General features: G+C 52.5%; 1 protein-coding gene across 1 annotated transcript; it reads left to right on the top strand.

The window, feature by feature from the left end:
- Nucleotides 1-6,253: 6,253 nt before the first annotated feature.
- On the top strand, nucleotides 6,254-20,831 carry EPHA1 (EPH receptor A1). Its single transcript, XM_068550143.1, has 18 exons — nucleotides 6,254-6,335; nucleotides 7,365-7,432; nucleotides 11,480-11,761; nucleotides 12,757-13,165; nucleotides 13,402-13,557; nucleotides 13,879-14,223; nucleotides 14,348-14,475; nucleotides 14,723-14,873; nucleotides 15,348-15,444; nucleotides 15,670-15,737; nucleotides 16,545-16,670; nucleotides 17,527-17,712; nucleotides 17,872-17,933; nucleotides 18,053-18,259; nucleotides 18,433-18,582; nucleotides 18,844-19,037; nucleotides 20,386-20,541; nucleotides 20,625-20,831. Exons 1-18 carry the CDS (start codon nucleotides 6,254-6,256, stop codon nucleotides 20,701-20,703), a joined length of 2,946 nt encoding a protein of 981 aa, XP_068406244.1. The 3' UTR covers nucleotides 20,704-20,831.
- The last annotated feature ends 171 nt before the right edge of the window (nucleotides 20,832-21,002 follow it).

Raw genomic sequence — 21,002 nt, 5'->3', positions numbered from 1 at the left:
GTGTGTATACATTTATAACAGTAATTTCCTAACTAGAACTTGTTGGAAGAAGTTATAGATTGTCCTATTAGAATCCCTTTATTAAAAACTTCTTCAAAGCAAAATTTAAAAGGAATCAAATTTATGCTCAGTTAATAGGCCCCATACTTATCTAATACTTCTTTTATAAGACAACAATAACTATTGCCTCCAGACCATAGGACCAGTAAATGAAAACCATAAGTGTGGGTTATAACCATCTACATCTCAGCCCTCTCTAGAGGTTAGTTCCCCAGAACTCCCAGCCTAGACTAGCAATAAAATTGGCAACTTTACAAATAATCTCGGTTAACCAAAGCTGACAGTTTATTTCGACCTTCTCCTCTCTCATACTAGCTAAACTAAAAATGACTTGGAAACATAACTAGTTTACCTCTTTCTCTTCTCTTCCAGCGGTCTAACCCGCAAACGTTTTTTGATGAGGACAAAGCTATCTCTCTTCACCCAGGGGATTCTGGTTTAACACTTGTCTCGACTTGTTCTTATTAAATTTCTGACATGCCCCAGTTCACTGAGACTCATTTGTTCTCTTCCTTCTTTTCCTCCCTCCTACCTGCCCAAGCATTCACGCAGCGTATTAATTTCTCAGGTCAGCAATGTTATCTTCTCAGGCAGTCAAGCAAACAGGTTAAAGTAGAAACACAACAATTTCTCATGAGACACACACAAATATCAGTATAAGGAATTTTGAGTCTTCATGTGACTGACCCTTCCACGATTTCATGTCACTGCTCCAGATTTTGAGTCTTCATGTGACTGACCCTTCCACGATTTCATGTCACTGCTCCAGAAACCAAAGGAAATAATAGGATGGTTGTGAATTGGTTTTATTTTTACTTTGGAGTGAGGTCAGTTAAGAATGGGAATGAGGAAGGTGTGGTCAAGCTTGTACCTAGATACGTGCTTGGATGTAATGCATAACCCCAAGAGAATTCCCATTTCACCCCCTTTGTCTCTCCCATCAGCACCAGAAACAATCTGACTTCCTTCTCTGTGTCTGCTACTATCCATTCTTCAACTCAAGTTTCCTCTTCTCTGTGGCCCATGCTGCAATGCAACGGAGGCTTACAGCTTCTCCGCCACCTTCTTGCCTCTAAGACAAACAGAATGCTTTGGAGGATGTTAACATTGAAAAGAGAGACAGGATTTTTTTAAGTGCAGGGAGAATTGCAATACGACCTGACAGTGTTAGAGTGGTTTTATTCCCATAATGCCTCACAGTCTAAATGGCTCCAGAGTGATTTCTCCCAGCTCTTTCATTACTCTTCTCTTGCCTCTTCTTGAGATCTGAACTTCAACATAACATCCCTTTTAATTCAGGGGCTGATGCTACTCAGACTCTGCCATCCTTCAGGAGACTTTTCCTTTGATTCTCCCAAATCTGTCTTGCAAATAACACTGTGTAGGAGAACACGAAAATGAAAAGGAAGTGGCCTTAAGTTATGTGGGGTACCAGGAATATCTGTTTGCATACTTGATCATATTTATACTCTCATTTACCGTGAGGTAGGTGTTTAGAACCAACATCATTATCATCATTTCCCCCATTTTGTAGATGAGGAAGCTGAGGCTCAAGAAAACTAGATGATTTGCCCAGGATCACACGGCTATGAAGTGACAATATTAGAACTTTCTAATAGCCAGCTTTGCTCCTGACATCTCAGAGAAAACTTCAGACTGCCTTTATCTCAAAACAGTCCTACTTCTTGTACGAAGAGTTGCAGCTACTTAAACATCAGGTGTTTTCCTCTTGGCAAAGTGACAAGGAAGAGGGGAGGGACATACGGGGGGGGGGGGGGAAGGAGGTAAACAGGCCAGCGGCATTGCTCACAGACCACCTCTGCATGTATTTAATCAATTAAGGAGCCATGGGGCTAGCAAAAAGTCTCCTTTAAAAACAGACATACCTTCTGGGCAGGTTAAGCAGCTTTCAGAGACACCCAGACAAGCTGGATCAACTTCGGGAGTTGCCCAGTAGAGCAATTCAAGGGTAGTACTTTAACCACCAGTCAAGAGGTCTTTAAAAATAAGGTGTTCTGTATACAATGGAATACCACACAGCGATAGGAATGAATCAGTACACAACTACATGAATAAATCTCACAAACAGCAGAGGAAATGAAAGAACTCAGACACCAAAGAATACACATCAGGTGATTCCATTTTATGAAGCTGGAAAAAGGCAAACCTAATCCATGGTGTTTTAAGGGATGGAGTGGGGAGTAGAGGGGGTAATAAAATAAAATTTAGGTGTCCCTTACCTTCTTTGCTTCTGGAAACCCTGAGTAGAGGCCACGGGCCCCCGAGTCAGACAGACCTGGGATCAAATCCTAGTTCTGCAACTGAGTGATTTTAAACAAGTAACTTAAATCCCTGTGCCTCAGGTTTTTGCATCTATAAAATGGGACTGATAATACCTTCCTCAAAGGGCTGGTGTGAGAAGTAAATGAAATAATGTATGTGAAATGCCATGGCAGCGTGCGTAGGTGCCATAATAAATGGTAACGATGACGGTCCTGCCCCTGTCGCCTGATGGTAAAGCAGGATCAGAGAACAGATGGGTAAGAGCACAGACAGAAGGAAAGGGATCAAAGATGTGCAGAATCCACTCGAATGCCACACGGACAGTGCTGTTTCTTCTCTTCCCACTGCCCACACAGTCTCCTGGATAGGGCTGCCTGCAAGTGCAGGCCAGCCAGATGCAGCCAAAACAAAGCTGCTTTGGTCCCATCCATGTTGGCCCTTGCTAGGGACTGGATACTAATCTGATAAACCAATCTGTATTGATGCTCTCATAGTGGTCGCTGGCAGCTTACTGGGTTACCCTCCTGGTTAAGCTGCATGTTATCCAGAGACTTATGGATGTACAAGGCCCTGACCTAGGCTGGGTGGATCTCACCTTATGCCAGGTCAGCAAGGAACCAGGTGGGATGGGGTGCAGCGGACAACTTCAACAGTGTAGTACTAAGGTTGGTGCTGTAGGAGAGAAGCCAGAGCCCAGAAGCTCCAGGCTGTAGGGATGTGCAGGCTTCCCTTCCTGACTACAGAATGAGAACAGAGCCAGAGAACTTGGGTTCCCTCCACCTGAGAGAGGGGACAGCTGTCCCTCTGGGAAGGCCTATCAGCTAAAAGATCTATAGCTCCTGGGAGAATAGAGCTGGGGAAGACTCTTTGATTTGCATTTTGTATTGTTAACTGACATCCAAGGGCATCCCTACAGGAGAAGCAAACCGCTGTCGCCCACAACATAGATGGACTTGGGGGCGTCACGCTGAAGGGGGAAAGCCAGACTCAGGAGACTACATGAAGTTCTGAACCGGGCAAAACAGAAAGCCTGGGGCCAGAGGTGGGATTGACAGCAAAGGGCACGAAAGTTTTTGGGTGATGGCAGTGTCCTGTAACTTCACTGATCCAGTGGTTACCAGGGTGTATGCACTTGTCAGAACCCACTGAACTGTACACCTGGGATGGGTGTGATTTGTGCAAATTATCCCACAATAAAGTTGCTTTTTTTTTAAAAAATACATTTATTTATTTATTTATTTATGGCTGTGTTGGGTCTTCATTGCTGCGCGCGGGCTCTAGGCATGCGTGCTTCAGTAGTTGTGGCACGTGGGCTCAGTAGTTGTGGCACGCAGGTTTCAGTAGTTATGACGCATGGGCTTTGTTGCTCCGTGGCATGTGGGATCTTCCCGGATCAGGGATCAAACCCGTGTCCCCTACATTGGCAGGCAGATTCTTAACCACTGTGCCACCAGGGAAGTCCCTAAAGTTGCTTTTAAAAGAAAAAGAAAATTGATGTCTTAGTCCTCACGGTTGTTCCACTCTGGGAGTAACCGGGGAGGCCTGTAGGAGAAAGTCAGGAAAGTCCTGGCCTCTATCATTCTTCCAGCACATTAATGTTTGCTCAGTACCTTACAGTTAGCAAAGCACTTTCTCCCCTTTTGACCATCACACCCTCCCTACGAGGTGGGCATGATTAACCCCATTTTGTAGCTAGGGAAACAGAGACACACACACGCTAAAAGAGCTGGCCTATGTCTTCTAACTCCATATCCCAACATCTTTCCTGGAAATGGCCTCGGAGATAACCTAGGCCCAAGAAAACTAAGGTTCAGAGAGTGGAAATAACTCTACAAAGCTGCACTGTTCGTTAAGGAGAGAGGCCAAAATTGAAGGCTGTCCCCTCCTACAACAAAGGGAATGAGGAATTGTCCAGTTGGGGTCATCCTGAATACAGGTGGCCCTTTCCTTCCCCTTCTGAGACACTTCCAGACCCAGCACAGAGAGACAGACGGAAAACAAGAGCCAGGCTCCTCTGGGCTCCACCTCTCCCTGCACGGGGCTGCCCCCACCCTGCTCCCTTGAGTCCCAAGGGTCTTGTTACTATAACGAAGCACAGCACCGAGCCCATGCATTACCTCACCACAGTCTGGCTTATTTCCTAGCACGATTGTCCAGCGCTTGCTCCATTTCCCCCCTCTGTTGGCTGTGCACCCTTAGCCCATTCCTCCCTGCTGAAATCACAAAGCTCTGCCCCGAGTGAGCCTGCAGGAGCCTCCCCCTCCTTCCCAAAGTCCTTTACTTTAGAAAGAGGCCCATGGGGGCAGAGCCTGTGTATCCTACAGCCCCTCTGTATATACATTCTAAAAGCATGCGTGTGTGTTGGGCAGGGGGAGAGGGGGTTAGAGCGAGACATATATGATGGTGTGTCCATAGGGGAAAACATCCTGGGTGAATCACAAGAGACAACTGACGGTGTGTAACTTTGGGGACAGGAATTGGAGGGTGGGAGGAGGGAGGATTCTACTTTCCATTTTGTTTCTTTGCTGTTCAATGTGAATTTTCCAACCAATGTACTTGGATTACATTTATTTATTTATGCCAGTGAGGCTAGTCTGGGCCGGGAAACTATGAGCCATTTTCTTCTTATACTTATCTGTATATAAAAAAAGAAACACGAGAAGGATTAATTTTTGAAAATAAAATAAGCACCTAAAACGCATCACCTCCCTTCCTCCAGGGTGACCAAAACATGCAACAATTTAAATGATAGAAAAACTATGAATAATTCACCCAAATGAGATGGAGCCAGAGAGGGGTGTAGGAAGGAGAGGCCCCAGGAGTGGAGCTGGCTGCCATTCCTCAGCGGATGATCACTCCCCTTGGAGCCACTGTCACCCCTGATTTGTACCTCTGCTGGAGTCCTCTCCTACCTGTCATTTTAGCCATCTGTGTGCTTGCTTTACACCCTGGCCCCCGACACCCCTCAGACAACAATTTGTTTAGGGCCAAGACTGTCTTACTCTTCTTTGAAGCTTTCAGAGCTTGCTGCACGCAGAGTAGAAACTGAAGAAACATGTATCGAATATACTGGAAGCCAGTCTCCAACAGGTGGGAGGGCCGTGGGTCTACACCACTAGATTCTCCACCACTTGCGCTCAGAAGCCCTCACCAGTTTCTCATGTTGCTTCGTAAAGTGCATGGTAACGTTCAAACTCCTTAACATGTTTATCGAGACCTTCCCTGCCCCGGCCCACACCTGTCTTTCTGCCTGGTTCCCAAGACAATCCTGAGCCCCAGCAGTCAGACTGGTCCCTTCACCACTCCCAGAGGCCCTTTGAGGCTCCCTGCCTTCAGGCCCTTGCTCACGTCTTGCCCAACCTCTACCACCGAAACCCAAACCCGGCTCACACAGTCTACTCCCTGGAGACTCAATGTGCTCCCGGCTGGGCTTGCTTCCTCTGCCAACCAACCTCGCCTTGCATTATGGTCATCCAAGTCTCCGCGACGGGAACATCAAGATGTGTCTCTTACCCGGCCTTCCCCTGTGTCTATTACAGTGCTGGGCCCTGAAGAAAGGGAGAGGGAGGAATACAAGTTCGAGGTAGAATTAGGCGAAAGGCTGGATCGAGACAGGGTTGGGTTTAGGGTTAGAATTAGCACAGGGTGAGTCAATTCCCAATCCCACCCACTAGGCGGCGCCCGCAGTCTCATTCCGGTCAAGACGCCTCCGCTTTTTGAAGTTTATTACCTGTTTTACAAGTTTCCTTCCTGCCCTACTGTCCCTTTAAGAAGGTGATCCAGGTGAGGCCTGGACTCCGCCCCGGGCTCTGGCCCCGCCCCCCGCCCCTGCTCGGCCGGCCCGGCTCGCCCAGTCCTCGCACCCAGGCCCAGCCGTCCGGGCCTCGGTCCCAGGTCCCGGCCCCGCGCCATGGAGCGGCGCTGGCCCCTGGGGCTCGGGCTGCTGCTGCTTCTCTGCGCCCCGCTGCCCCCGGGGGCGCGCGCCATGGAAGGTACCGACCCCCGCCCCGCCCCTCCCCCTCCTCCTGGAGTCGGCATTCCTGAGGAGGCCCTCTCCAAGAGCCCCTCTCCAGCGCTCTTGTTTTGCCCGGCTGCCAGGCGATCGACTGGCCAGGCCAGTCTTTGGTCTTTAACCCCAAACAGCTGCTTTCCCGGGTCAGTCACCCCCGCCCCTGCTGGCCAGCAGTTTTCTCCTGGGGGTGGGGAGTGAGTTTCTGGCGGAAGCAGCGTCCAGACCTCCTACCCCAGCAATGGTGGGGACCCCTCATTCCCAGGCAGCCCCGGCCTCAGGCGCCCAACCCAGAGATCTGAACCCTCTAAAGTCAGAAGTGGAAGTCGCTTTATGCCAACCTAGGCCGGGGGACAGAGGGACCTGCCGCTGGGGGATGGGTTAGGACTCGGGGGGCAGGGGCTCCTGGAGGCAGGGGTCAAGCCTTCCATGTGGACACTTGCATGCTCTCTGACCCTACTACCCCCGCTTCCTGGACTCTCCGCTGTGTCTCTACCCCCAGTCCACACCCCCAATCAGGGGCAAGGCAGGCCCTTTGCCAGAGGGAGGGAGCCTCCACACCCAGGACACCCCTCCAAAGTCCCCTGTCCACACCCAGCCCACTCATGACCCCCAGAGGCTGAGCTCCTCTCTCGCCCATCCACCCTTCCAGTTCTGCGGATGATGGGTCCCCCAGGCTGCACCAGCCCCACTGAGTGAGAGGCTGCCCGTCCTCTCTGGGGCTGCTCTTCCTAACGCTTCCTGCGTTGACTTTGGTCAAAGGTCCAGCCCTCCAACCCTTGCCCCACTCTGCTTTCCTCCTTTCACACTCGGGAGGAAGACAGACTAATCATCGTAGCCCTTCACTCCTCCTTCCTGGGCCGGTTTCCTCCCCTAAATCTCAGGAACTCACAGCTATTAACAGGATGCTGAAGCCTTGGGGCTGGGGGGCCCAGGAAGAGGAATGTGGGTTGCACGTGTGCGGGGGCCTTCTCCCCGAGAGATGACAGGCCCCCTTTCTCTCCACCTTCAGTCACTCTGATGGATACTAGCAAGGCACAGGGAGAGCTGGGCTGGCTGCTGGATCCCCCAGAGGATGGGGTAAGTGTCAGGGGAGGGAAGGACCTAGGGTGGCTCAAGGCTGAAGGCCAGTGTGAAATGGGGTGGTGAGGTGGGTGCAGGAACGTAGAAAAGAGCAGGAAAAACTGGAAGTGTCTCCTCTGGGAGGGGGAGGGGAGGGGAGGTGAGTCAGAGCCTCCTGAATATGTGGAGCCTTGGGGGGGGGGGTGTCAGGCTTCACCCCATGGGGACCCAGTCAATGCCTGGCTCCTCCTCTCCCTGCCCCAGCGAGGGAGGGCTGAATACTTGTTGAGGACCTGGGGGAAGATGAGAGTGACACCTCCTGGGAAGAGAATGGACCATCCCTGGGATGGTTGAGAGCTGAGACCCAAACACAGAAGAGTGTCCTCAATCTGAGGTCCATCCATCCCAATGGAGTTGCATAGACAGGTTTCAAGGGGGTCTGGGAACCCCATAAAAGAGTATTCAAAGTTGTGTAGCTGTATGTGGACTTTTTTTTTTTTTTTTTTTCTGGAGAAGAGAGCCAGAGCTTTCATCAAATTCTTCAAAGGGTCTTTGACTCTCCCAGAGTTAAAAGCTGCCCCATTAGAGGTCCCTGAGCCCTTGACACCTCCTCCGCCTTCCCCAGCCCAGGCACACCATGCATTCCAAGCCCCTTCCCTCCTTGGATATTCCGAAGACCCAGTGAGCAGAGGTAGGATCTTGTGAGTCCCATAGAGCACCTTTCTGTCACTCAGCAGAGCTGGCCCTGGAAACACGGGAGCCTCCCCAGGTGCTGCAGCCTCCAGGACTCTGGCCTCAGGCCTCTTCCCTCTGGTCCTAGACCCTGTTCTCTGGGTGTTCCCTTTTCTCTTTCCTACTCCAGGAGGAATCCAGCCTGTATTTCTGGGGTTGGGGTTACTTGCTTTCTTTCCCTTGGAGTCCTAGGGCCCTGGCTCCACTCTCGGCTCTCCCATGGAGTGGCCTGTAATTAGAATGAATAGACTAAACCGCAATGTATCCTACAGGAGGGGCTGCTCAGAAAATCCTGGATTAGGCCAGCTCTGATAGGCACCTCATCTCATAAAGCAGCTAATCACTCCACAGTGAGGGCTGCAGGTCCATCTGCTGGCTCCCACGGGCCGCCCCTGCCACCCCACCCACCCAAATAACTCTTCCCTAATTGGGCTGGAGTGGAAGCAAGGCCCCTTCTGCAGCTCAGGCTAAACAGCTTTGTACTAGGAAGGCAAGGAGACAGCAGCAGTCACATTCCCACTGTCTGCCTTGTCCCCCCTCTACCCCTCCCCATCTTTTCAAAACATACACACACACACACACACACACACACACACACATATTCAGATTCACTCTCCCCAGAATGTACCTATGTAGCAGCCAGAACCAGAGTGATAAGTGAAAGGATCCTTGTTGCTGATCCTGGGCAGCTGGTGTCCCCCATCTGTCACTGCTGGAACTCGGGGAGGCGAGTCATAGCTGGGAACATCTGCTGCGCCTGTTCCAGCTGCAGCCCTGGTGGTCTAGCTAATGAACTGCGCATTAACCACTCGCCACCTTTCCACCTGACCTCCACCCCAGGCCTTCCACTCCGCTTCCCCGTCACAGCTTCTTCCTAAGAACAGGCTCTAGGTGCCTTCTATCATTGCAGCCTGGACACCCCTTGTCTGATCTTTGAACTCCCTAACGTAATACAAAAATACGTGCCTCACAGCAACATATACTTCTGCCCCTGCCCCCATGCCACCCCAAACTTTAGATAATGGTGCTTTTTCTCGCCTTTTCCCAAAGCTGCGGGTAGCAATGAAAACCCTTGGGAAAGTGAACTTTCTATGGGCCTCAGTCTCTTCTTTATAAAATAAGGGGGTTGCAACCAAAATATCAATGGAGTATTTTATAGAATTTGAGAGCTTCTTAAATTCATCTGGCAGAGAATGTACTTAAGAATGTCTGAGAATTCTTTTGAAAAAAGAAGAAGAATGAAGTAGGAAACTTGTCCTACCAGATATCAGAACGTACCATACAGTACATCAATTACAATTAAAACATTGGGCATTGCACGAGAAGAGAATATTCAGGTCAATGGAACAGAATAGAAAGTCCCCAAACAAACCCGCATATTTGAGATTTTAGTATGTGATAACATTGGAATTGCAAATCAATGTGGAAGGTATAGACGAGTCCATAAACTGACAATTTGGTGTCCATAATTTTTTTTTAAAAAAAGGAAGAAGGTAAAGTTACATCTTCACACTCTACACACAACAAAATTAATTCTAGGAAGATTAAAGTCTAAACCTAAAAACCAAACCTAAAAGAATGTTAGGAGAAATATAGAAGATCTTTATAAGTTTGGGATGGAAGAGCTTCCCAAGCAAAATACACAACACAAAAAGGAAAGAAGATAAATGGTATTATGTAAAAAATTTTAAAGTATGTCAACATCACAGACATCATTAGGAAAATTAAATGTCATGACGGAGAAAATATATGAAATGTGCATTTCAAGCAAATGATTAATGTCTATAATGTTAAAAAAAAAAAGGTCATCCAAATGAACACTCAAAAGATAACAGTAGAATATCAGGCAAAGTTATAAGTACGTAACTGCATAAAAATACAAATAGACAGTGAACAAAAGAGAAATGCACAACCTCCTTCTCAAAGAAAGGTAAATTAAAATGGCCAGAAGCTGTTTTGTCCATAAGATTGCCAAAAGTAAAAAGCTCATTAATGTCCAGTGTTGATGGGGTTTTGAGAAAATGCGCCCTCCTGCATTGTGAAAGTGTAAATTGGTAAAGCCTTTGTGGAGGACAATTTGGCAATATCTTCATATAAAATTTGTACTATATTTACCCTCTCATACAGCAGGTCTACAGAAATCTTACAGGAATCTGTACATGTTTACTTAAAAAGTAAAAAATCACTAGAAGTTACTTAAATGTCCAACAGTAGATGAATGATTAAATAAATTGTGGTACATCCATACAATGGGATACGATTTTATGGATTGCTAAAAAAAATTAGGTGGATCCATATACTCTTGTGGACATCTTTCAAAGACTTTTTATTCGTTAAAAAAAAAGTAGGTTATAGAATAACACTTGTATATTTTTAAAAATTACGTTAAAAACACACGCACACGAAAAAAACATTCAAATGTTTCTCTAGAGTCACTGAAAATGATCTGGAAAGTTTTACTCCAAGTTGTTAAGAATGGGTGGATGGATGGGAGGACTTTCACTTCTTGTTATATGTAAGTTTTTATTCTTTGACTTTTTGTAATAAGCACATAGAGGCGTAATGATTAAGAGCATAAACTCTGGAACTTAAGAGTGTCTGGGTGCACCTCCCAGCTTCTCCTCTTAATAGCTGGTGCCTTGGGCAATACGTCCTTTAACCTCACTGTGACTCAAGTTTCCTCATCGAAAGTGCTTAGAATAGTGACTGGCCCATGGTAAGCGCTACATTAGTGCTGGCTGTTGTTATTATTATTAAGATTTTTAATGTAAAAGAAGTTAAGGAGGATGGTCTGGGCGGTATCTAGGGGTCCAACCAACTCTTTCCGTTGATGATTTTGATAGTGGCTGTGAACTGGAAGGAATATTGGAGAGAGTGAGATTCCCTCATACAGAAGAGTTTTATGCTTGTTCTCACCCTCCAAAGGTCAGAGGCCTTAATATTAAACGCAGTCTCCTCGTCTCTGAACAAATAGGCAGAAAGTTTTTGTGCATGAGCTTTTGCTACAAAAATCTGCCTTTGGGGTACCTGACAGCTCTGCTGATGGTAAAAATGGTGCTCATACTGTTGCAGTTGGAGTGGGCTCACTGAAGGGTCCAGAGCTGGCCAGGGTTGTCAAGGGGGTGTTGTCTTGCCCATGCTATATCCAAATAAATCCGCGACCCTAAACATTTAACCTACTATCCTGGGGCCGGGGCGTGGGGAGAGGGCAGGACAAGTAGCGTGAACCTGGGCAGCTCTGACACCAGCTTCCTCGCCATCCACTCTAGAAAGGGAGCATTTGGGGAGAAGGTGGTGATGACTTGGAGGCTGACACTCGTTTTCCTCTCGCAGTGGAGTGAGGTGCAGCAGATACTGAACGGGACACCACTGTACATGTACCAGGACTGCCCAGTGCAAGAAAGCAGAGACACTGACCACTGGCTTCGCTCCAATTGGATCTACCGGGGGGAGGAGGCCTCGCGTGTCCACGTGGAGCTGCAGTTCACCGTGCGGGACTGCAAGAGTTTCCCCGGGGAAGCTGGGCCTCTGGGCTGCAAAGAGACCTTCAACCTCCTGTACATGGAGAGTGACCAGGATGTGGGCATTCAGCTCCGGCGGCCCCTGTTCCAGAAGGTGTTTCTACCCCCTCGGGGCCATTTCAGCCCTGACACTGATCCTTGCCCCACTCCCTTCCATGACCCCGTTCCGCTCAGAAAAAGAGAAGGTGGCAGAAACAGGAAGAGAGTGTAGGTGTGGAATAGTGGAAAGAATGTGGGACTAGAAACCAGAAGGTCTGGATTTGAGCACCTTTTCAGCTGTGTCCCGACATGGGGCGTGTCACGTAACCTCTCTGAGCTGTTTTTCCTTGTCTTAAAGTAGTGATAATAATATTTTATTATTAATAGTATGACTGCCAGCCTCATCTATTTGAGAGGCTTTTACAAGCATCCACTGAGATAAGAGCATGGCATGGTGGAGGCAGGGGAGAGGTATTTGGACTTGTTCCGTCCATGCTCACTACATTCGTGTGTGACACACACCCACGAGTATCCCTAGAGTTGTGCAGGAAGACAGTTCTCTGCAGGCTACTTTTTAATCCCTTCCCTTTCTTTCCTACTCAAGGAAACGTACTGGAATGCAAAAGAGAAGGGAACATATTATTATAGGATGTACTCTCATTTTTTTTCCAAAGAGCAGCTGTTGTAAAGTTTGTTATTAGTAATAAATTAACGATGACACACTTTATAACTGATCACCTCGTTGGCACTGAGGTTGGGAACACCTTTGAATAGTGGAAATTATCTGGGCTGTCGCATCCCACAGCTGGGTTCCAATCCCAGCCCCACCATGTAGTAGCTGTGTCATCTTGTCCGAGGTCTTCACCTTCTCTTAGCCTTAGTTTCTTCATCTGTCAAATGAGGAAGGTGATGCATCCCACCTTGTAGGATTATTGCACGGACTCGACAGTGTAATGCACATAAAAATGCTTGGGTCGGTAGCTCCCGTGTAATCAGCCCTCTGTTTATGCCTGTGTAAACTGCGAAGTATTAAGCAAACAGTCGTTTCTGTTATGTGGGAATGAAGCACGACTTTACCATTTCTCCCTCTTCCCCACGCCTTCTTCCCAGGTAACCACAGTGGCTGCAGACCAGAGCTTCACCATTCGAGACCTTGCGTCTGGAGCCGTGAAACTGAACGTGGAGCACTACTCCTTGGGCCACCTGACCCGCCGAGGCCTCTATCTCGCTTTCCACAACCCGGGTGCCTGTGTGGCCCTGGTATCTGTCCGGGTCTTCTACCGGCTCTGCCCTGAGACTGTGCACGGCTTGGCCCAATTCCCCGACACTCTCCCCGGACCAGGCGGGTTGGCCGAAGTGGCAGGGACCTGCTTGCCCCACGCCCACGTCACCCCTGGCCCCTCGGGTGCACCCCGCATGCACTGCAGCCCCGACGGCCAGTGGTTGGTGCCAGTGGGGCGGTGCCACTGTGAGCCTGGTTACGAGGAAGGCGGCGGCGGCGGTGTCGAGGGATGCCTTGGTAAGGAGACTCGAAGAGGTGGTAAGAAGCTGGAGGGACCACTCAGGAGAGGGTCTACCGGGTGCCAAGGGAAGGAAGGAAGCCGAAAATCCATCTCAGTGATTTTTAAACTGAGTGTCCCAAGGCCCTAGGGAGACACACGCAGGGGTGTCCCCAGCACAAGCGATTTGCGGGAGGGGTGTGATTCTCCCAGTAAAACACTGGACAACCTTGGCTCTGTGTCATTCTCTCTCCAGCCTGCCCGAAAGGCTCCTACAGGGCTGACGTGAACACACCCAGTTGTCTCAAGTGCCCGCAACACAGCACGGCCGAGTCTGAAGGCACCACCATGTGCACCTGTGAGAGCGGGCACTACCGCGTTCCTGGGGAGGGCCCCGCCGCAGCGTGCACGCGTGAGTCCGGGGCCGGGGCCTGGCCGCCCGTGAGGAGGTGCAGGACCTTGGCTAAACCCGTGTTGGGGTCAGAACTTTCCAGAGCCTATCAGATATCGGGGACCATCCAGGGTGCCGGCCACTTAAAGCCCCCAACGCGCACCCCTGCTCTCCCTGGAACAATGCAGAGATGAAGTTAAGCTACCTTTTCCGCACTAGGAATCGCATCTCCGGGCAAAGGCTGCGGAGGACTTGGAGAATCGGTGTTGGGAGGAGGCTAGGGGCCAGCAGCTCCGGTGAGGACCGTGCTGGTTCCTATTGATGGCCTGTCTTCTCCCACAGGTCCCCCCTCCGTCCCCCGAAACCTGAGCTTCTCTGTTTCGGGGACTCAGCTCTCCCTGCGCTGGGAGCCCCCAGTAGACCTGGGAGGACGCGAGGATGTCAGATACGACGTGGGGTGTTCTCAGTGTCGGGGAGCAGCGCTGGACGGGGAGCCCTGCCAGCCCTGCGGGGGAAGCGTGCGCTTCTCCCCGGGGCCCAGCGGGCTCACTTCGGCCGCTGTGTGCGTGGATGGCCTCGAGCCCGACGCCAACTACACCTTTAACGTTGAAGCCCAGAACGGAGTGTCGGAGCTGGGCGCCTCCAAGCCCGCCAGCGCCTCACTCAGCGTCAGCATGGGGCGTGCAGGTGAGGGGTCTGGGGGGCCAGCAGGGCCTGGAGGAGGCCGGAGGGCCTGGGACCACAGGGACAAATTGATGAGCGGGAAGCAAGAAGAGGCTTCTTAAGTGATTTCTTCCCTCTGGACTCACAGAGACCCCGTCAGGCTTGTCCCTGAGGCTGGTGAAGAAGGCTCCGCGGCAGCTGGAGCTGACCTGGGCGGGGTCCCGGCCTCGCAGCCCCGGGGGGAACCTCAGCTACGAGCTGCACGTGCTGAACCAGGTGAGCGCACGGCGGGGCACCTCCGCTGTCCATGCCTGGGCACACCCCAGCGTTCCTCGCCTGGGGCGTAGGATGGGAGAAAGCTGCCCGCAGTGAACCGTGTGGCTTTCTCAGGACGGAACCCTCTATAAAGAGCCCTACCCTGACCACTCCGCAGCCCACCCCTCCCATGTGTTCCCAGGACTGCCCTTCTCCTCCACCAGGTCTGGTTTGGCACGGCCCAGGTAACACGAGTCCCCATCCACAGGATGAAGAACGGTACCAGCTGGTTCTAGAGCCCCGGGTCTTGCTGACTGAACTGCAGCCAGACACCACGTACACCGTCAGAGTCCGGATGGTGACCCCTCTGGGCCCCGGCCCCTTCTCCCCTGACCATGAGTTTCGGACAAGCCCACCAGGTGGGTGGGTTACTCTGTGTTCTGGCCCAAACACACATGCGACTGTCATCCCCCTGAGGTTTCTCAGACCCTGTTCCAGTCAGTGATCTTCCTTCTTCGTCTACACACACACACACGCACACACACGCACACACACACACACGTAGAAGCTGCATGGGCGGATAGCCCGTGCAGAGTCACACCACACCTCCTCCTCAGACACACATTCTGATGCTGTATCCCGCCAGCCAGCATCCTGTCCTGTCTCCTAACCCCTCAGGTTAGTGTCCATTGGCAGACGGAGCAAGCTGGTGGGCCCTGGGTGGGGCCCTTTCCGCAGGCTCTCTCACCCACACTCACACCCATCTCCCTGGCTGGGGAATGCACGCCCAAAGCCACCGAGAGACCGCCTCCCCCCACCGTGTGCCCTGCCAGCCTCCATCATCCCTGTGGGCTCTGGGCACCCCCAGACTTCTTCACCCCACGTGCCTATAGTTTCCAGGGTCGTGACTGGAGGAGAGATCGTGGCCATCATCTGTGGGCTGCTGCTGGGTGTGGCTCTGCTTCTCGGAATGCTTGTCCTCCGTTCCAGGTGCTGTTCCTGCTCCCTCCCCCCGCTTGCACCACCCTGGGTCCCTTTGCCCTGGCGGAAGCTCCTGAATGCAGTCCAACAGCCCTCCCATCCCCTGGTACCCAAGTGTCCCCGCACCACCAGCTCCCCACCCCCCGTTGTTTCTGGGGAGATCTCAGCTGCAGCACGTTTGGGCCCCTGAGGTGGTCCTGGGCCCCTGAAGAACCTGGTCCCCAACCCTCACAGGAAAGCTCAGCGGCGACGGCACCAGAGGCGGCAGAGGCAGCATGATCGTGTCGCTGGTGGGGACAGAGGTGAGCCAGGAGCACCTGTGCATGCACACGTGTGTGTGTTGGGAGGCGCCACTGGGATGGGACCAAGGGACCCACATTTGCTAGGGCAACTCTGGGGGCACAGGTGGGCTCTCTTGTCCCCAGGGCTCTTGTGTTTTGCTACTTCATTAACTTTGGTTAATTAACTTCGTACTGACAGTCCCCCAGAGGCTCTGTGCAATTGCCTGTTAGCTGTTGGTGCCACTGTACCGACACCTGGGCTCCAGGCAGCCTTCCTCATCCTCCCTGGCTGGGTCTGTGGGCTGAGGCTGGCTGGGAGGGCGATTGCCCGCAGGCTCCCTGAAGTCCTCCCAGGCATGTGGGCTTCCTGCTGGTCACCTCATTAGGTGCCCCACAAAAGGGGGAGTCTGGGGGCCATCCAAGTAACAGAGCGGGAGCGAGGCTTGTCTGGGAATGTGAACGAGCTGTGAGTGACCGGAGGAGTATGGTGAGCGGCGGGGAGGAGGGAGGCAAGGAATTAGGGTCAATGAACCATGGGACTGTTGGGTAACTTGAGGCCGTGAGCACGCTTTCGGGTCTGGGTTCCGGCCCACTGCTCTGGGCCCTGGACGGTGAGGACACACGAGCTTTGTGTGTAGACAGCAGGAGGAATGGCTGGGCTATGGCGACGTCGTCGCTGAGGACAGAGACTGTCTTTCACTTCAGCCAGGACAGGGCTCCTCGGGGAACAGAAGAATGAGCGCTGGGGTGTGCTGGCCCCTCCCTCCCCCTCCCCCCAGTACGCCTGAGCCCTGGAGGTGGGCTGAGCCCTCCCTGTTCTCCCCGCAGAGGACAAGCTGTGGCTGAAGCCTTATGTGGACCTCCAGGCATATGAGGACCCTGCCCAGGGAGCCCTGGACTTCACCCAGGAGCTCGATCCGGCCTGGCTGGTTGTGGACACCGTCATAGGGGAAGGTGAGCCCTGTGGTCCCCTCTGTGTGGCAGCACAGAGCGGCCAGCAGGCCCCTTCCTTCCGGCCCTTCCCTGTGGAGCCCAGCCGGCCTCTCCTCTGGCCCGAGAGCTCCCAGATGAGTTTCCTCCCTGCTCTACCCCGTGTCCTGCAACCACTGTGTTCATGTCTTCACCCCCTGACCAGGTGTCCTGGAGCAGCTCCCGCCTCCTGCACCACCTGCCTTTGTGGCTGTGGAATTTCTGATACAGAGCGTTACATCATCTTTGTCAGGAGAGGGGTCTCTGTGCCCAGGCTCAGGCTATTCTCAGATGGTTCCCAAGCATGGCAGGGATTCAGAGCCTCCCCAGCCCCACATTCCACCCCACCAGGGGCCCAGTGTCCTTGGGCCGCCCCGATCCCTTGGGTCACCAGGGAAAATGGATCTGAACAGAGAACAAAGCTCAGCAGTGTCTTTGCTGATTGTGTGGCCAAGCGACCGGAGGAGCTTGCGGAAGAGAGGCGGCAGTGGTCAGCCTCCCCGGTCACTTGTGTACTGGCCCTGACCAGCCTGCCCTTCGTGAACACAACCCAGCCCCACTGCACGACCCCCACTCACCCAGCACCTCCTGAGTATCAGAACTCTGCTAACTGGGGAGACAGTGCCGAACAGTTTGCAAAGCTGCACTCCTGTTCCAGACTCCCGGCCCCTGGCCCTGGGAAGTACAGCCAAACCCTTGTCTCAGGGAGGAAGGTACACCACGTTTCTGATCCTCTGGTCCAGAGAAGAAAAGGGAACTGGAGGACTGGAGATATCGCTGCCTGTCCCCCTGGGCAGCCTGACGATGCCTCTGGCCATGACCCTGTTTTCTTTCCGCCCAGGAGAGTTTGGGGAAGTATATCGAGGGTCCCTGAGGATCCCCGGCCAGGATGCCAAGACTGTGGCCATTAAGACCTTGAAAGACACATCTCCCGATGGCCAGTGGTGGAACTTCCTTCGAGAGGCAACGATCATGGGCCAGTTCAACCACCCGCACATTCTGCACCTGGAAGGCGTTGTCACAAAGAGTACGAGGGGTGGTGTCTAAGAGCGTGCGGGGAGGGAGCGGTAGAGGAGGGGTGAGACCACCGGAAGTGGAGGGACGATGTGCTGTCAGAGGCAGGAAGTCCGGTTCTGGGTGGAGACGGGGTGGAGGCTGCCGTGGTGATGTGTGCTTCGTGTCTCAGGAAAGCCCATCATGATCATCACGGAGTTTATGGAGAATGGAGCCCTGGATGCCTTCCTGAGGGTAAGGAGGGCGGAGGACCAGCTTGGAAGGGGGATGAGCCACGGAGCCCTGGGCATTGGCTCTGGGTCCAGGAGGAGGAGACCCGGCCCATCCCCTAACTCGCCCACTCCCTGCTGCAGGAGCGGGAGGACCAGCTGGTCCCTGGGCAGCTGGTGGCCATGCTGCAGGGCATAGCATCTGGCATGAACTACCTCAGTGACCACAGTTACGTCCACCGGGACCTGGCCGCCAGGAACATCTTGGTGAGTCAGAACCTGTGCTGCAAGGTGTCTGACTTTGGCCTGACCCGCCTCCTGGACAACTTTGATGGCACCTATGAAACCCAGGTTAGAGCCTTGTACGTATCACATACACATTCACACACACACACACACTTACGTGCCGTACGTACAGTCAGTACGTACAGAGTACACGATGCACGCTCACGTGGACACAATAACTTCCCACGCCCTTCTGTGCCCTGAAACACATCAGCCTTCTGCCCCACGTGCCCTATTAGGGAGGAAAGATCCCCATCCGTTGGACAGCCCCCGAAGCCATTGCCCACCGGATCTTCACCACAGCCAGCGACGTGTGGAGCTTCGGGATCGTGATGTGGGAGGTGCTCAGCTTTGGGGACAAGCCCTATGGGGAGATGAGCAATCAGGAGGTGAGCCCAGGTGTTTCTCACGTATCTCATCCCCTCCCCAAATCCTCCATGGCCCTTTCCTTCAAGTAGCCTCATTTCTTCTTTCTGACCCCCAGTTTGTCTGCATTCCTATCCACTCTCGTCCCCTTCAGCTCATGCCCTGTTGTCTTGACTATAGCCACCCTGGTCACGGGGTCTAGAGGCTCCACTGCAACGATCTCGTGTGAACAGAGCTTCCTCGTGGCCTGCCGGGTTAGTTTCTTACCCTCTTCCTCGCTGCAGGTAATGAAGAGCATTGAGGATGGGTACCAGCTGCCCCCGCCCGTGGACTGCCCTGCCCCCCTCTATGAACTCATGAAGAACTGCTGGGCCTATGACTGTGCCCGTCGGCCCCCCTTCCACCGGCTGAAGGCACAGCTGGAGCATCTGCATGCCAACCCCCACTCCCTGCGAACCATTGCCAACTTTGATCCCAGGTAACCACCCTGGGGAGGGCAGATCTAGGAGAATGGAAATGGACATTTGGCCACATCCATCAAGCGCTGGGCCTGTGGAGCTCCCGACAGAGTCAGGCATAGGAGGCAGCCCAAAATCTGCACCTTTGGGAAGAGAGCGCTCTGATGGAGGAGATGCGGTGTCTCGCCCTCGATAGCTCTGGTTTGATGGAAGATAGGAAGCAAACACGCTAAGATGCAAAGTACATATAAGCAGCTGCCAACCTGATACCTGCTCCAGGGAGCTTGGTCACTTAGAATGGGGTAGGGAAGACAGAGAAACCAACAAGAGCCAGACGGGGGATGCATGTCGTGACTGAGAGGGGCAACCTTGTGGGATCTGGGAAGGCGCCCAGATCCTGTAGCCAGCAAGGGTTGGGGAGCTGAGGGCATGCCAATCGCAAATAGTGCAGGGTGCAGAGAAGTTTGGACTTTATCCTGAGCCTAGAGAACTACTGACCAATGTTTTAAAACTGTCCATGGGAGGGACATGATCATTGCATTTTACCAAAAACATTGCCAGAATATGGAGAATCAGCTGTTTGCAGGGGGGTAAGATGGGAGAGACAGGCAAGGCTTCAAATGCTTTATCGGGTAAACCAGCCCTGGCGTGCTGGCCTCTGTATCAAACCACCATATATAACCTTGTTTCTGGGAGAAAATGTGCTCCAAGTTCCAACTTTTGAAACTATCTTTTGGAGCACAACTCCCTTATACACTGGAGACCGCATGTGCTAATCTTTCTGGAATGTTGGATATTTTTCCCCCAGCAGATTTACTTTACTAATGGTTTTTGGCTCTGGCTGGCTTTAGGACAGGAACACTCATTGTATTGTGGGTGTCAGAGTGCAAGAATAACAGCCAAGGTTGGAGGTGGCAAGCAGGGGGCTGCTCCCAGAACTCGGGGGGCCACCCTGAAAACAGCCGAGACCACACTGGCCTTCCAGGGCCTCTGCTCACCTCGTCTTCCTGCTTCCTCTCAGCTGGGATAGTTGATACTTCATGTCTTTACTGGCCCCCATCAGTTGCCCAAAGCTGGCCACTGCAGTGCAGTAGGGCTGGTGGTACCTTCCGTTTGGACCTCCAAGGCTGCCACTTGCCCCGGGTCTGTCAGTGCAGCAGGACTGTCAGCCTGCCCGTTGCTGTTGCCAGGAAGCCGGCCAGGAAATGGGTTCACTGACAATGGCCGGGCTAATCCACAAAGTCTAGATAATCTCTGTGCTCAGACACCCAACTTGAATGCTGCCTGCAGATGCATAGAGGCAGAGCCCCAGTTTCAGGAAAGCCCTGCATCCCCCTGCGTGTGACTGAGGTAGCCCATGTCCCACAGGGTGACCCTTCGCTTGCCCAGCTTGAGTGGCTCAGATGGGATCCCCTACCGGAGTGTGGCTGAATGGCTGGAGTCCATCCGAATGAAACGCTACATCCTGCACTTCCAGTCCGCCGGGCTGGACACCATGGAGTGTGTGCTGGATCTGACGGCCGAGTGAGGACCCTGGGGGCCCAGGCAGGGGAGGGCTGCTGGGGTTGGAGGCCCAAGACTCACCGATTCCCTCTCCTTGCCCACAGGGACCTGGCGCAGATGGGGATCACACTGCCGGGACACCAGAAGCGCATTCTTTGCAGTATTCAGGGGTTCAAGGACTGAGCCTTCCCCTCACCCACCCCGTCCTCAGGGAGCAAGGATGGGACCGTGGTCCCTCGACCTGCCAGACGTAGGGCTTCGGCGCTGCTCCTGCCCACCCTTCCCTGAGGAACTGCCTCTGGAGCCAGGAAGCCCATTGTTTAAAAAGTGGGGGGGGGGGGGGGGCGGGTAGAAGTAAAAAGATAATTGTGGGAGTTGGGGGAGGGTTTAATATATATTATATACATATACATATATATTTTTGTAAATAAACAGAAACTGAATTTTCAACTTTACCCCAGGGTTTTTATCCCTCTGTCTCC

The sequence above is a fragment of the Eschrichtius robustus genome, chromosome 8 (assembly GCF_028021215.1).
Source record: "Eschrichtius robustus isolate mEscRob2 chromosome 8, mEscRob2.pri, whole genome shotgun sequence".
In the NCBI taxonomy this organism is placed as follows: domain Eukaryota; kingdom Metazoa; phylum Chordata; class Mammalia; order Artiodactyla; family Eschrichtiidae; genus Eschrichtius; species Eschrichtius robustus.
The sequence above is the reverse complement of the archived record's forward strand: the minus strand, read 5'-3'. Positions and strand labels throughout refer to the sequence as shown.

What these genes read in the sequence shown, in the direction of transcription:
- EPHA1 (XM_068550143.1), top strand. Translation starts at nt 6,254, where the DNA reads ATGGAGCGGCGCTGGCCCCTGGGGCTCGGGCTGCTGCTGCTTCTCTGC. An exon ending in GGCGGCCCCTGTTCCAGAAG is followed by an intron (nt 11,762 to 12,756) that starts GTGTTTCTACCC and finishes CCTTCTTCCCAG; the next exon opens with GTAACCACAGTGGCTGCAGA. An exon ending in GGACACCGTCATAGGGGAAG is followed by an intron (nt 16,671 to 17,526) that starts GTGAGCCCTGTG and finishes CTTTCCGCCCAG; the next exon opens with GAGAGTTTGGGGAAGTATAT.